Genomic DNA, 15,653 nt, shown 5'->3' with positions numbered 1-15,653 from the left:
GTGGGGAAGTTTGCGTCACGACGTCTTGAAGGAAAGTCATGATTCAAAATGGGCGGGTCACCTAGGAATGCACCGCACCATGGCGCTGATGGAGGAATCATATTATTGACCCAAAATGCGGGATGACGTGGAAGCTTATGTACGGACTTGTCTTATTAGCCAACAAGACAAGATCGAACAACGTTAATCAGGCGGTTTGCTCCAACCATTACCAGTACCGGAACATCCATTCGAAAGCATCTCGATGGATTATATCACAATACTACCCAAGTCCGATGGGTACGGGTCAATCATAGTGGTGGTTGATCGCTTTTTTAAGTATGGAACTTTTATTCCGGCACCATCCGACGTCACGGTTGTCGATACAGCCAAGTTGTTCTTGAAACACATTGTGAAGCATTGGGGAGTACCATAGACGATCGTCAGCGATAGAGATCCTCGCTTCACTGGGAAATTTTGGTCGAAGTTGTTCAAGTTGATGGGCATCAACTTAACATTATCAACCAGTTTCCACCCACAAACCGATGGACGGACAGAAAGGGTCAATGCCTTCCTAGAATTATATCTGAGACACTACGTAAGCGCCAACCAAAAGGACTGGAGCAGACTTCTGGATACGGCACAGTTCTCATATAATTTGCAAAAGAGTGAATCAACTAGGCGCAATCCGTTCGAACTAGCTACAGGGAGGCAACCAACGACTCCGCAAAGTTTGGCGACCGATTATGCAGGTCAAAGCCCGTCCGCCTATACATTTGTCAAATCCTTAGGAGAAGAGATGGATCTTGCTCGAGCGTCCTTAGATAAGGCCTCCAAGAAAATGAAGAAGTGGGCGGACCAAAAAAGGCGGGCAGTCGAATTCGAGGTGGGGGACAAAGTAATGATGAAATTACTTCCACAACAATTCAAGTCTCTACGATCTGTGCACAAGGGGCTTGTACGTAGATACGAAGGACCATTCACAATCGAGGCACGCGTGGGAAAGGTGGCATATCGATTGGAGTTGCCACCCAAACTAAAGATCCATCCGGTATTTCACGTAAGTAAACTTAAACCATTTCACGAGGATACGAAGAATGTAGAGAGGGGACAATCCAATCGAGCAGTAACGAACGTCACGACATCCTTCGACAAGGATATCACGGAAATTATATTGCATAGAGAAATTAGAAGAAGGGGTGTTCCCCCTTACGTCGAATACTTTGTACGATGGAAAGACCTTCCCGATGCCGAGAGTAGCTGGGAAAAAGAAGACCATTTGTGGCAATTCAAGAAGAAGATCGAAGAATACCGGTCCAAGGTCGAGCCGAGGGCGGCCACGACTTAGGTGGGGGAGTATGTCACGGCCCATTTGTGGGAGGGCCCAATCAAGAGGAGTAGAGGTCCACCAAGTCATGACCCAAATCCAAGAAGGGAGAAGAGTGGAACCAAACAAGACTTAACCAAAACCACACTCCACCTACCCATTATTAATGTATTTAATGATTTCTCCTTAACCACCCACTTATCTATCATTAATACATTTAATGCTTTCTCCTTAACCACCACCCACTTATCCATCATTAATGCATTTAATACTTTACTTGTAATTTACACAATCTCCTTTAAATACATGTAGTCACACCTTGTAAAGTAGTTGAATACAATTCTTATTCTCAAAGTTTTCTTTCTCTCTCTAAGTATTCTTGCATTGAGTTTTCTTGTTTCAAAAAGGTTTACTAAGTTAGAATCTCTTCGATCTAACTTAGTGCCACACAGATCTACTTTTAGCCCGTGACACTATGCTCTCTAAGATAGTGGGTAGTATTCATTTTGAATTATTGATACTTCCTTACAATTTGGGATGATAATTAATATCAACATTCTTTTCAAATTCAAACATATGTGTAAATTCTTTATTAACACATTTATCCCCAATATTAACTTTCGTAGTCATTGTTTGTTCAATATCTTATCTTCAATTCTATCATTTTTCTTCATTATCCACTTCATTCTCAAGATTATTAATAGGTTCTTCCTATATTTCATCTCCTATTTTTACACTATCATTTTCTTCATTTTCATCTTGACTCAAATGCATAGAACTTTGATTTTCTGCATTGAACAATTTAGAAATTGAACCCACTAATGATTTTGTCATTGTCTCGTATCGTTTCTTGATATTTCTTTTATACCTGACTCATATTTTCGAAATTTTATTCGATCTTTATCATTTATATTTTTCTTCGTCATTTAAACTTAAAATATTTAAACTACTTTATAAATTCTAAATTTAATAATAAATTAATGAATTTAGTAAAATTATTTAATTAGATTTAAATTTAAAAAAGAAAAAAATACCTGATAATAGAGTGGAGTAATATTTTTGAAGTCTGTTTGGTGTTACGTGGTATGATGTTTTTACAATAAAAAAAAATAACGATAGATATTTTAAAGTGGTAAGAGATTAGGAAGATAAACATAAGAATAAGAAAAAAAATAAGTGCATCAATAACATTTATTACCTCAAAATATTTTTTACCATCTTTGTAAATTTGAAGATTGATAGAAGAGATAGTTAAAAGATGGAAAGGAAGTGGCCGTAATAGTAGGAATGTAGGGTTAAAAACTTATAATAGAAAATAATGGTTATAATAGTAAAGTTTAGGGTTAGAAAATTATTACTAAATATTAGGTTAGAAAAGGAGAAAAAAAAGAAGATTAATAATAATATTATATATCATATATTAAATAATTGAGGGCGTGAGCCACTACTTAGATGGTCTCACCACACAATCCTCAATCTTATTTCAACCCTTTATATTGCCTCACCACACAATCCTGAATGTTAGTTCAACCCTGATGTCTATTTTTTTCATTTAAAATTTATTATATTAATATTTTTTATATATATTATAAAATGTTTTATATATGTGATATTGTTGTTATATATTTAATTTGAATATATATTTTTGTTAATTATAAAATTTATAATTATTGATTCTAAAAAAATTAAATTAAAAAATAAAAATTATTTAAAATTGTATGGGTCACACAATTTAAATTTATAATGGTAGGGAGGCCCTGTATACATACTTTTTTTTTTACTAACATTAATTATAATATAATTCGTACATAGATCTAGGAGCATAATTAAACGAGTGGTTATTCACAATTTTGTATACAAGTTTTATATTTATAGTTATGTATCTAGTGAGTAGCTAGTTTTATAAAATCCTAAGCATCTTTTACACTTATTTTTTCCAAACACTTATTTTTTCCAAACTCTTAATCTCTTCTCCATGAGCATCTTTCCTTAAACTCATTATCTTGTCTTTCCTCTTTTCTCTCTTACTATTAAATAATCAAATCGATCTTTCACATACTTGATCTTTCACATTTTAGGGAGAGGAGTTCATCAAGCTTGAGTAATATGTAATTAAATTAATAAAATTTAATTTTTGAACTCAAGTTGAGTTTGAGTAGTATGGTAATCGGCTTAATTTGCTTACAACCTTATATGCAACATATCAAACAAATTAAACATTCTTTCTTTATCTCAATAAAGACAAATGTTGTAAAAGAAAAGTATTTTAAACATTCATTCTTTATCTAATGTTGTAAAAGAAAAGTATTTTGAATAAATTGATAGGTTTGATACTTACAATAGGGCGACAATGTGAGGAAAGTAGTCCGTTCTGAATTCTATAGCCAAATCTATAAGTATAAGAAATCATCTATCATAATAATAAGCATGTGTCGCTAATGTCTGAGGAACAGTTTCCCAAACTAACCTTGTTTGGCGTTCACTTTCCCAAACTAACCTTGTTTGGCGTTCACTTTCCCAAACTAACCTAGTTTGTTCATTTATTCTCAAACTAACCTAGTTTACTATTCAAACTCAGTTTTTTTTATTTTTTATTTTTTTTAACATTTCAAATTTATTATATATATAGATATATATATATTTAAATTATTATTTATATAAACTAAATTATTTATATTTTGATATATATTTTAAATTATTATTTTTATAAATTTGATTATTTATATTTTGATATATAATTTAAATTATTTTTTTATAAATTTAATTATTTATATTTTAATATATATATATATATATATATATTTATATTTCAAATTTATTATACATTTATATTTATATATATATATGTGGAGTATGATTTTCATCCCCATAAATTTATTTTTTTTACTATTCAAATTATTATTTATATTTATTGGGTTGTCTTTTATTAAAATAATTTTAACAACTTTTCATTGTGATATAATTTCACAATAAAAATTTTATCAATTTTTATTGTGTTGTCTTGCTAAAAATATGTTTTAAGTTAATGAACCATTCAATATTTATATTAAAATATAAGTAATTAAAATTTATAAAAAAATAATTTAAATTATATATCAAAATATAAATAATTAAATTTATAAAATTAATAATTTAAAATATATATCGAAATATAAATAATTTAGTTTATATAAATAATAATAATTATATATATATATATATAATAAATTTGAAATTAAAAAAAATAAAAATAAAAAAATAAAATAAGTTTGAATAGTAAACTAGGTTAGTTTGAGAATAAATGAACAAATTAACATAGTTTGGGAAAGTGAACGCCAAACAAGGATAGTTTGGAAAATAGTTCAATGTCTGAGTGAACGTCTGAGTGTTGTTCAACTCCAAAAGTACATCTTCTTATTTGTTTGTAAAATCTGAAATTTATTATGGGTTAGAGTTGGCATTATGACAAACATGGATTGATTTAGGTAAATATCTTATTTAATAAAAGAATATGTTCATATTTATTTTATTAGATTTAAAGTTTTAAATAGATGGCCCAAAATGTCTGTAAAACTACTTCTTAGCTGGTATCTTATTGTCGGCACCCCAACTGTTGCTTGACAACATTTTAGTATAATAATTCAATAATAATAATAATAATAATAATAATAATAATAATATAGAGATCAAAAATTAGAATTGAAAACGCAAAACCCTGAGTGGACTGAGTCTCAATTAAACGCATCGCACCTTCGTCTAATCTCTCCATCCCTCATCGTCGTCTTAACTCCATTTTCACCGAGCTTCTCCATGGCTCTACCAAACGCATCGAAGAACGCCGTCTGATTGGCCGCATAAAGCTGCACGAACGGCTTCGTCCTCTGATCGGAGAACAAGCCCCGATCAGATGCAAGAAGCCCCAATCCCTTTGGAAGATTCTTGAAGTAATTGTTATCGAAATTATTAGGCGTCATTATATCGTTGAACACCGATAGCGTCGGATTCTTCTGGTAATCGCCGCAGGCTTTCCTCAACGCATCCGCGAATCTAGGGTTATAACTCCGATCGTAACTGTATATTCCCGAACTGAATTCCTTACAGTGAGAGAATCCAATCGTATGAGCCCCGCTCATTGCAACCATTTCCTATAAACAATTGTTGATTCAGTTGTTTCCAATGCAATGCGATTGATCTAAATCAATGTAAATCAAATCAAACCTGTATAGAGAAGCCATTGGAGGCGAAAACGGAGATTAATTGATCAATGGTCATAGTCGGTCTGGGCAATTTTCCTTCAACGTTGGTGGATTTGGAAGTTAACGAGTCTTTTCGGCCAAGTTTAACTGAGTAATAGGGTCCTCCGATCATTCTGACTAGGTCGCGGGTGGCGAAGGCGAGTATGTCGGCGCAGGATACGACGCCGGGACAGGAGAGTTCGAGAGCGATTTTGGATCGGACGACGACGTCGAAACCGTCGCCGGGGAGGGAGAGGTTAATGTCGGCGTCGCGTTCTGCTCTGTTGAATGGAGTTGAGGAGATTAGGACGGAGGCGTCGCAGCCTTGGACGAAACAATCGTGGAAGAAGAGACGGAGAGTGGCGGCGGCAGTGGATGGAGATTTGATCTGTTTGTTGGTGATGGTTTCCTGCATTATTTGGTCGAATCTTGGACATGATTTTTGGTAGTAGTTTAGTGTGAGCTGAGATTCAACGAGGAAGAAGAAGATTGATGATAGATATAGAGAGAGAATGACGACCAACAGCTGAAACGCCGCCATGGATGGATGGAAGTTGAAGATGATGCTTTCTCTCTCTCACACTCATACACACACATAGAGAGAAGAAGAAGAAATTGGGAGTAAGATTTATACACAGTTAACTGATTTTGAAACTAATTATTCAAGTTCATTATTATTTATAAAAATAATTAAATTGATATTTTCTTATTTTCTTATAAATAAATAAACTGAAAAATAGTAAAATATTATATAAATAAATAAATAAATAAATAAATTCTAACGGGCCTCAAACGCTACCATCCACCAATCACGGGACTCCGCTCTGCTTGCCGCCACCGCGTGGAATATCCTCAACGGCTCGTTGTCCAATGTTTTTCTTTGGATAATTAATTTTCTATTTTTATATAAACATGATAATTTTATTTATTTTTAAAAAAAAATTATTAAAACAATAAATAACATTGTTATCCAAATCCATGAAATATGATTTCATTTTATTTATTAATTAAAATATATTTTATTTTAAATTATTAGATTTTATTTTATTTATTAATATATTTTGATTTTTTATAAAAAAAATTAATAAATTACCTTCTTCTCAAACTAATCATAAATTATTATTATTATTTTTTTTCTATTTTCATATTATTCAAATAATAAATTGTTCGATTCTAAAGCGTGTATGATGCCCTCCAAAGGCATTTCGCCTCCTCACAGTTAATGATGAATTCAAATCCACCTTTTCTATTGAATATCTCTTTCTCTATATAATTTTCGTCTAGAAAGATTGATTCAAAAACCAAAATTTGTACACTATTAAAGGAAAAGAGTCAATTTGCATAATCAAAAATCTATAAGGGTGAAGCAACTCATGCATACTAGCAAAAATCTAAAGTTTGAAGGAATTTGCGCAAACTAGTCAAAGTTCTAAAAGTTGAAGGAAAGATATCGAATTAAAATATAAAAGATAGAGAGAAAAACTTAAAAAATAAAATGAGAGAACATATCTCACTAAAAATAAAAAATAAAACATTTAAAATTCTGTGAGTTATGTTATTTAAAAAGTATATATTTATTATTTATATATATCTAAAATTCTTTTTAACTCAATAATCTGATTTTTCTTATTTAAAAATAATCCTTATTTATTAAATAAACTCTTATTTGTGAGAAGTTATTTAAATAAATTTGAGTTTATTTTAAAAATAACAACTAAGGGATAATTTGAAGGATATGTATTAAAGTGTAATAATATATATTCTTAAAATATATGTTTTCCAAAATAAATAAAAAAAATATATTAATATTATAATTTTAAAATAAACCCAACCAAGAATTGTATAAAAAAGTAAAGCTAAGTACATATAAGGGATTATGCATGTGCTTAAGTGGGTCCCTTCCACTCAAAATACGTGTGAAGTCACTTTATTTCAATTAAACAAGCCAGCTCATTGCCCTTTCTTTAGCATTATAAATTAATTAATAACAAAATTCAATTATTCATTATTATTATTATTATTCATACATTTCGGTGCATAGGGTTGTTTGGAATCCAATTTTTGCAAAACCAATTAATTATTATTTTTTTGTTTAGAAACAATATAAGTTTTTGACACATTTATTGTTCCTTTTGTGACGCTGCATCATGAAATCTTGTTATGTGAACCTTTTATTAAATATTTGAGTGCCTTTATTACTATACCTTTCAAAAAGATTGGAATTGGAATCCAATGTGTATTCTCTATACCTTCATTAAATGTCATCTTTGTTATTCAAATTTAAAATTTGCAAATTCTCGAGGTTTTGATTGGTTGGTGTGAATCGAGAAAGAAAAATGAAATGTTATTATTATTGATTATATAAGTATTCAACATCTACAATCAAGAAAATAAAACTTATCATATGTTATATCCATTGAAAAAATCCCACAATTTATCAATGGTCAAGCCTTGGGAAAAGTTGATGTCCTCATTGCAGTACATTATTAATTATCATGTCTAACGACAGACCACCTTGTCATAAAATATCCAAATATTTGGTCCACCAAATAAAAATAATACTAAAATTTCAAAAAATCTTATTTTTGCAACACATAAATCTCAATTACCGTGTAGTTTTTAAGTTTGAACCAAGGAAGGATATGCTTAAAAAAAACTAACTCAATTAAAAAACCGATCCTCGATTAAGCTTCTTAAGTAGGAAATTAAAGTACGATGATAGTTTGTCGCGATAAAATTCACAATAATCGGTTTATTCATGCTACAAATACTTAGAAAGCATTTGAATTGGAAGCTATTTCTTGTCACATTCCACTTGAACTTCACCATCTACCAAAAAAATAAAATTATATTCAGCTCTTTGAGAAAATCCTATAAAAAAATAAACACAACATGAAAAATGGCTTACCTCTTAGACTTACAGCAAGATTTGCTTGGGCATCAGCTTCAGAATTCAGCGCCTTCAAAAATATAAACGCGACAAAGATGCATAAACATGCAATATATATATATATATATATGTATATACCCATTTCCTCATTTTTTTTTATTTATTTACTATAATTTTTTTATAACATTGTAAAATATTACATACTAACTATATTTTGATCAACTATTCATAAATAAGCATGTATATTACAACCATTCATCGGCTAGAATACTAGAGAATATTTGAGATGAAATATTACACACATTGATCACCTATGTTAAAACAATGACTCCCTCAAAGGCCTTTTTGAAAACAATTATTTTGTCACCATAAAAGTGAAAGTGTTTTTTGTTGCATTTGATATGAAATGTTTGATTGAATTAGAATATTTAGGTGAAAAAATCATGCTACAAAAAACAAATTTGATGAAGATTTATTACCAAATAGATTATTTTCTATTTTTGGAAGAAAAAAAAACTTAATTTCCAAACTATATTCACACTATATTCATTAAATTCAAGAGTAGAGAATTGCTATACCCTTTCGATATGTTGAATATGAAACGATGTGAATTTATCCTTGAGCTCCTTAGCCACCTCACATAGTTTAGCCATGTTTGGGTTTTTGGTTTTCCATAAACCCTGAACCTGTTGGGCAAAGGGGATATATATATATATATATACTAATGAGAAGGTAATACAATTAAATGAAGGAATACGATACTTAAAACAAACAGAGACCTGCATAACGACGAGTTTCGAGTCTCCAAGGACACGAATTTGCTTACATCCTCTCTTAACTGCATAATTCAAGCCTAAAATGACAGCTCTATATTCAGCAACATTATTAGTTGCAATCCCAACACCTTCACGTAATTTAAACACCTAAGGAAACAAAAAAAGATTGGTAAATGACTTCAACTCAAGGACGGCCATTTTGATGAGTAATAATATACAATATATATATATATATATATAAGAGGATGCGTACCATATTACCATTATTTGCACGCAGTATTGCACCTGCACCAGCTAATCCAGGATTCCCTTTGGAAGCACCGTCAAACTCAAGTGTACAAGAATCCTGCACACATTTTGTTTTTACAAGAAATTGATCTTGTAATGTTAAAACATTAAATAACAATTTAACAGAATAATATTTGAATAATCTGTGATTTTTTAAAGTGTAGATGTTATAATAAATCAACTTAAAGATTATAATAAGGAATTTTGGATGGTTTGTGATATTGAAGTGTAGATTTTGTAACGCAGGATTAAAATAGCATAACTTCAAAGCCCTTAAAAAGACAATTAAGGGCACAAAAAAATAAAATTGGAATACTAGAATTTTGAGAAGAACTAATTAGCAGATCTATAAAGCTATTGTGATATGATACAACCATCAAAATAGAACTTGGAGCAAGTTCTCAAACTCTCGTGTTAACTGGCCCATTTGCAAAGGACTGGGTATTTACATTGATTCTAAACTCATGGCCCTATATACTTGAATCTAGATGCCCTAATTGCTGCTTTTCGGCAACTTATGGAGAAAATAGGCTCATGTTCGCCTTTCTTTTCTAGCTTTGTCTGACTCGGCTCTTTTAATGTATAGTAAGATAGTTATAGTCACTTTACTTGGGCTGTTTGATGTAGGTTATTTGGAATTATTTCCAAAAAAAACACTATCCATACAACATCTACTCATCAATCACATCATTTGAATTCCCAACCAATTGGTTATTCATATATAAATAACCAATTGGTTATTTACCCAAATAACTTAATTTTATATCAATTACATGAAACAAAGTTATTGAGAAATAACCAATTGGATATTCATATAACCCCAAATCAAACAAGTCCTTAGAGAGCTTTCTTTTGTGATACTCATGGCCTTTACCCAAAAAAATAAAAGTAACAAAAACAATGCTAAAATCTGGTCTAAGAAACAACTGCACAGAAAAAAGGTTTTCTAAACTAATAAATCTAAGGATTCACTTTAAACCACTCATATAACGCGGGATAATTAGATTAACTTAATGTATTATTCTTAACATTCTGAATATGTTGAGGCAAAAGTTTATTTTACCCAATGAAAACGATTATATCGTTTTCCTACTTTGGGACATTTTTAATTAAAGGACTATAAGTCACTTTTCTCAACAAATAAATAAATCTAAGGAGTAGAGTCCACTGAATGCATACCATATTATCACCATTGCTAAGTAATGAATCTGCACCAGTTAGTCCAAGATTCCCCATATAAGGTCCCTAATGCCATATATTTGTCATGTCACTGGAAACATAGAGCAAAATATCCTATTTCGAACAGCCACAAAAATCAAATGACTTTACGCTTACTCACAGAAGAAGATACTGCCGAAGGTTCCATTAAATTCTGCAACCTGGGTTGTTTTCTTGGTGAAAATGCATTTGCTCCCTCACTCTCCTGTGAAAATACAACTTGAAATATAAACTTCATTAGCCATGCTCCAAATGACTATTGCTTACTCACAGGTTTATATTAATAATATTCATAGCCAAGAAGTACCAAAATCCAAGGATTATTAGTTTTCAAACTTTAATGTTTGTAAGAATAAAGTAATCGCGCATGCGATTTCTAATAATACAAAAAATGTGTATATTTTACTTGCACTCGTTTTACTAGACGAATTTGGTCAACAGCTTTTCCTTTAGACAAAGTTGGTTCCTGAAATACAAAATTTGCCCATAATTATAGAACCACACTAGAATTTAATAGCACAATTTTTATAAAGTTTGTATTAATAGATTTATCACGAAAACAACTTCTAATAATACACTTGTACCAACTCTTGAACATGATATGAATGTTACACGTTGAATTGGCACTATAGCACAAGATTGTTCCGTTAAATGAAAAGACTAATAATATATACCTGTAAAGGGCAGGAAACAAGTTGGCCAAAAAGCTTGTCATCCATTTCATTAACCCCAACCGAATAAGTTGCATTCTTCAGGCCATGAGAGGCAAGGTACTTTTCAGCTTCCTTACTCAGGTTGTTACCTTTGTGTACACTTATTGAAGGATCATACTCCTGCAAAAGATGTCATAATTATCATGAAGATTCAACATTATAACATTGCCCAACCAGAGAATGCACAAAGCAGAACACAAGAAAAAAAACACATATTGAAAGAAGGTTCCACCGAATGAAAGTACTTTGGGAGTGTGTCCTCAAAGTCCATGCGATTTCCCCCTTCGACGATATAGAAGGTTTTTCACCTAGAACTATAGTCGATTCTTTCTTCAGGACACACATGCAACTTCAGTGCACAAGTTTTGACATTATTTGTCAAAAATTACAAATACCATTCATTGATTTGCCTTAGATTCCAATCTTTGTGTCAATTTTTGCAGGTGGTGATAGCTTTGACATGCCTCGATCCACGACTGTCTACCAACTTTAAATGATTGGTTGAGATTTTTCCATGATCGAATGGTGCGACCTGGCTTGCTCAACCTTCTCTAGATGTGTTTTCATGTATGTTATTCTTCTCAAAGAGGTTTTTTTTAGTATGCTTTTTTGTAGTGTACAAATTATGGTTCCCTCCCTCAGTTAAAACATCAGTTCTGTTCATGAATGAAATTCCTATTTCTTACCAAAAAGAAAGCTGCCCTAAAACTAAAAGCAAGGATTTTAGTGGTTTGGACATAAGGAAAGTTTCAGAATTTTGACTTTCTACTACATTTCATCGCAACAATCAGAGGAATCACTTGAGTTTTCGATACAATGTAACAATAACACACATGAAGCGAGCGAATAATTTGGGAGAGGATGATTACGTACATTAGAGCCAAGCATGGACTGGACATCCTTGAAGCTTGTGTAAACACCTAAAACATCCCCCTTCTTCACAACGTAAAAAGCATCTTTATCTTTCTCCATGGATTGATTACCTAATGAATGAGGAAGAAACAGACAGAAAAGAAGATAAATGATGACATTCAACAATTGATCTCTTCTGGTTGTTTTCTTCTGTGGCTGAGCAGAATGAATGAAAGAAGATAACCTGGGAAAGGAAAGAAATCGTGGTGATTGATCGAGCTGCTGCTGCTGCTGTTCGTGCTTGCTTCACTCAGTAAGAGAAATGGAACTTGCTGAAGAAGAACAGTAAGTAACGGAAGTAATTGTTACTATATATATATATATATATATATATATATAAATAAAAGAGAGACTCGTCAAGGCCCATTAACTTTTTAAGTCCACAAACTCCTTAATTTCATATTTATAAAATCGATTGTCTAAATTCAACTTATTTCAATCCAAAAATCAATTCAACCGACGACTAAGAATTGATTAAACAATTTGTTAACCCATATAGTGATTTAAAGATTAATATCCTAGGTTAGGTTGTTAACCTGTTTTATTAAAAATATAATCACTTCAAAATTATCACTAATTATTATTTAATAACCTAGTTTGTTACTCAAACTTATTTTATGTCAGACTTTTAATAATACATATTTTTTTTTTTAATTTTCATTTTAACATATTTATTGTAATACAAAAGAACAAATTCAAAAATTAGAATTAGTATTTGTTTGAAATAATTTTAAGATGAACTTAAAGAAAATAAAAAAAAATAAATTATAGATAAAACATGTGAATGAATGTGTGTTTTACCTTCTTCTTCTTTTTTTTAATTATATATACAAATAATGAATTAAATAAAAAAATTTAAAAAATTATTGTCATGTCATCCTTTTTCGTAATTTTGTTTTTCTTTGTGAGTTTGAACTCATCAGCCTTCCGTTTTAAATTTAAAATATTTCTTAACATAAATCCGCATTATACTTGTATAACCATTTCATCATCTCATTCTTTCTTAAAAAAGGAATTCAAGTGAAAAAACCTATATTATTGAGATATAGAAGATTATTGAAAAACTTTTAATTTTGTCAAATTTTCACAATTATATTAAAAAATTGTAAAAGTTACCACTCATGTTTTTTTAGTTCTATATATATTATTTTTTATTTGGGTGATATCAAAATTATTTTGTAAATTATGTTTTAGTTTGTAGTGTGATTTATGTTTAATTTGGTATAAAAAATAAATTTTTAATATTGTTTCAAATTAAGTTCTAAATTAGTGTTATTTGACAAATATAAATTTCTAAGTATAATGATCTTATCTTAGAAAATAAAAGTCTCTAATTGAACTAGCTAAGTTACTATTGTAAGATTATAATTATAAAATAAAGACAAAGAAGATATAAATATATAATTAATTTTATAGAATTATCTCAATCATAATTAGTCATAAAAAATAAAACAAATTAAAAATACATAAAAATATTCCACATACCTTCAAATGTATCTTTCACATTTAAAAAAAAAATTATAATATTAAAACGATCTTCATTATCACAATATACTTCAAATTAGGACATTTTAATAGGAATCAATAATTAATGTCTTAATCCGACCCTCAACATTTTAGCTATCATAATTAGTTTAGTTAATTTTTTTTTTTTGTAAAAATAAAATAATACATTTTAAATATAAAAGTAATCCTTATTATTAACCTAACACAAGACTTCTACGACGACAGCAAAAACATTTTTTAAAATCTCAAAATAAAAAGTTTCAGTTGGTATGTCATATAGATATTGTTACAAAACCAATAAAACTACAAAGAGATGCAATCAATATTAGAGAGTCAAACAATTAGAAAACTTAATATATAAAATTCAATCTAAATTTTATAAAACTAATAAAGAAATGTCCAAAATTACTTCAATCTCATTTTGGTCAATAGAAGGGAATGCTAACCTAAAATAAAGATCTAACCATAACCATAAACCAAAATGTTTTAAATTTGTTAATATTTATTAATTATTTATGTAGATATGAAATGAATATTTATTATTATATAAAAATAATAATTAAAATGTATAAATATATATATAATATAAATAATTAAATTTATAAAAATAATAATTTAAATAGTAATATTAAAATATAAAATAATAATAATTTAAATAGATAAATTAAAATATAAACAATAACTGTAAACGAATTAGTACAAAGATTACGAATCGGGTAGGTGGATTTTGTTGGAAGAGGTTAACGAAAGAAGGAAGACGGCCCAGTAAAAGATAGACACGTGGTACCCATCAAAAAAATTATGTGGCCACCTGATTCAAAGGATGACAAACATTAAAGTTTAGTTCCGTGAAAATGATAAACTAATGAAAAAATGAATGAAAGATTCGACATGGCCGGTCAGATTTGTCAGGTTGTCCCAATGTTTCGATTTCGGGTTTTGAAACGTTTATTTTTAATCCTGAAAAATTTCATTTCAATTATTTTTTTTCAAAACATTTTTAATTTTCTCCCTTTTACCATGTTTCGAGACCCAAAATGAACGTGTCTACGAGACATTTTTTAAATTTTCCTTGTCCTTATCACGTTTTCGTGGACTTAGTTTTTCTTATTTTTTTGGTTTGAGTTTATCATTTTTGAATAAATCTCATATTTATTTATTTTGTTACGGACAAATGGGGAAGGAAACAATGGAAAAAAGGACAACGAAGCTGCGAATCCGGCGATGGTTGCAGAGACGACGACGGTGGTGGGAGAAAGGTCGTCTTCACATTTCTCCCTCTTTCACCCGTTTATCTCTCTACTCATACATTCCATTATCACTTCGATTTCTTGTTCACATTTCTATTTCAATCAAAACCCATCTCTTCCTTCCTTCCACCAATAAATCATTCATGGGATTGCTTAACAACTGCAAGCAATACAATTTGGCATCATGGGATTTCTCGTTTAGTTCTGGACGGTATGCGTTTCCCTCTCAATTTGGCATTTTCATCCTAATTAGTTGTTCTATCTGCTTCGTTTACTATCAACTTGTCTATTAGCTAGGAATGCATCATTCAATTCAATTTCATTAGGGTATTGTGATATCTGTCTTCTTTCGTTTCTGCACACCACCTGTTGTTTATTCTTCCCTGAGAAGAAGATGGTTAACCAATTACAATCTTCTTTTAATCCCACAACAACAACATACCATTCTTTTCTTTCTCTTCCTTGATATGTCAACAAACTTTACAAATAGAATTATTTGAAAACAACGATTTTCCCTGTTTTCATATGACATTCTTTGTTTAAAATTATTGTGGTGGTGATAAGCTCAATATTTGATCTT

The 15,653-nt window shown here is 30.1% G+C and overlaps 2 protein-coding genes across 3 annotated transcripts; both read right to left on the bottom strand.

The window, feature by feature from the left end:
• Window positions 1–4,845: 4,845 nt before the first annotated feature.
• On the bottom strand, window positions 4,846–6,121 carry LOC124921182 (peroxidase 31-like). The gene is made up of 2 exons (XM_047461808.1): window positions 5,504–6,121; window positions 4,846–5,430 (listed from the first exon to the last, which is right to left on the bottom strand). The coding sequence occupies exons 1-2, from the start codon at window positions 6,059–6,061 to the stop codon at window positions 5,017–5,019; spliced, it is 972 nt and encodes a 323-aa protein (XP_047317764.1). The 5' UTR covers window positions 6,062–6,121; the 3' UTR covers window positions 4,846–5,016.
• A 1,971-nt stretch (window positions 6,122–8,092) lies between these two features.
• LOC124921181 lies at window positions 8,093–12,587 on the bottom strand. Of its 2 annotated transcripts, XM_047461806.1 has the most exons (11): window positions 12,502–12,587; window positions 12,279–12,388; window positions 11,367–11,525; window positions 11,099–11,158; window positions 10,814–10,897; window positions 10,654–10,719; window positions 9,440–9,532; window positions 9,190–9,333; window positions 8,989–9,096; window positions 8,429–8,480; window positions 8,101–8,349 (listed from the first exon to the last, which is right to left on the bottom strand). In XM_047461806.1, exons 2-11 carry the CDS (start codon window positions 12,375–12,377, stop codon window positions 8,315–8,317), a joined length of 900 nt encoding a protein of 299 aa, XP_047317762.1. In that variant the 5' UTR covers window positions 12,378–12,388; window positions 12,502–12,587; the 3' UTR covers window positions 8,101–8,314. The 2 variants fall into 2 exon arrangements, with proteins under 2 accessions (XP_047317763.1, XP_047317762.1); XM_047461807.1 differs by lacking the exon at window positions 11,099–11,158 and having other exon boundaries at window positions 8,093–8,349.
• Between the last annotated feature and the right edge of the window lie 3,066 nt (window positions 12,588–15,653).

Source organism: Impatiens glandulifera, chromosome 1, assembly GCF_907164915.1.
Source record: "Impatiens glandulifera chromosome 1, dImpGla2.1, whole genome shotgun sequence".
Classification (NCBI taxonomy): domain Eukaryota; kingdom Viridiplantae; phylum Streptophyta; class Magnoliopsida; order Ericales; family Balsaminaceae; genus Impatiens; species Impatiens glandulifera.
This window is presented reverse-complemented; position numbering and strand designations above follow the sequence as displayed.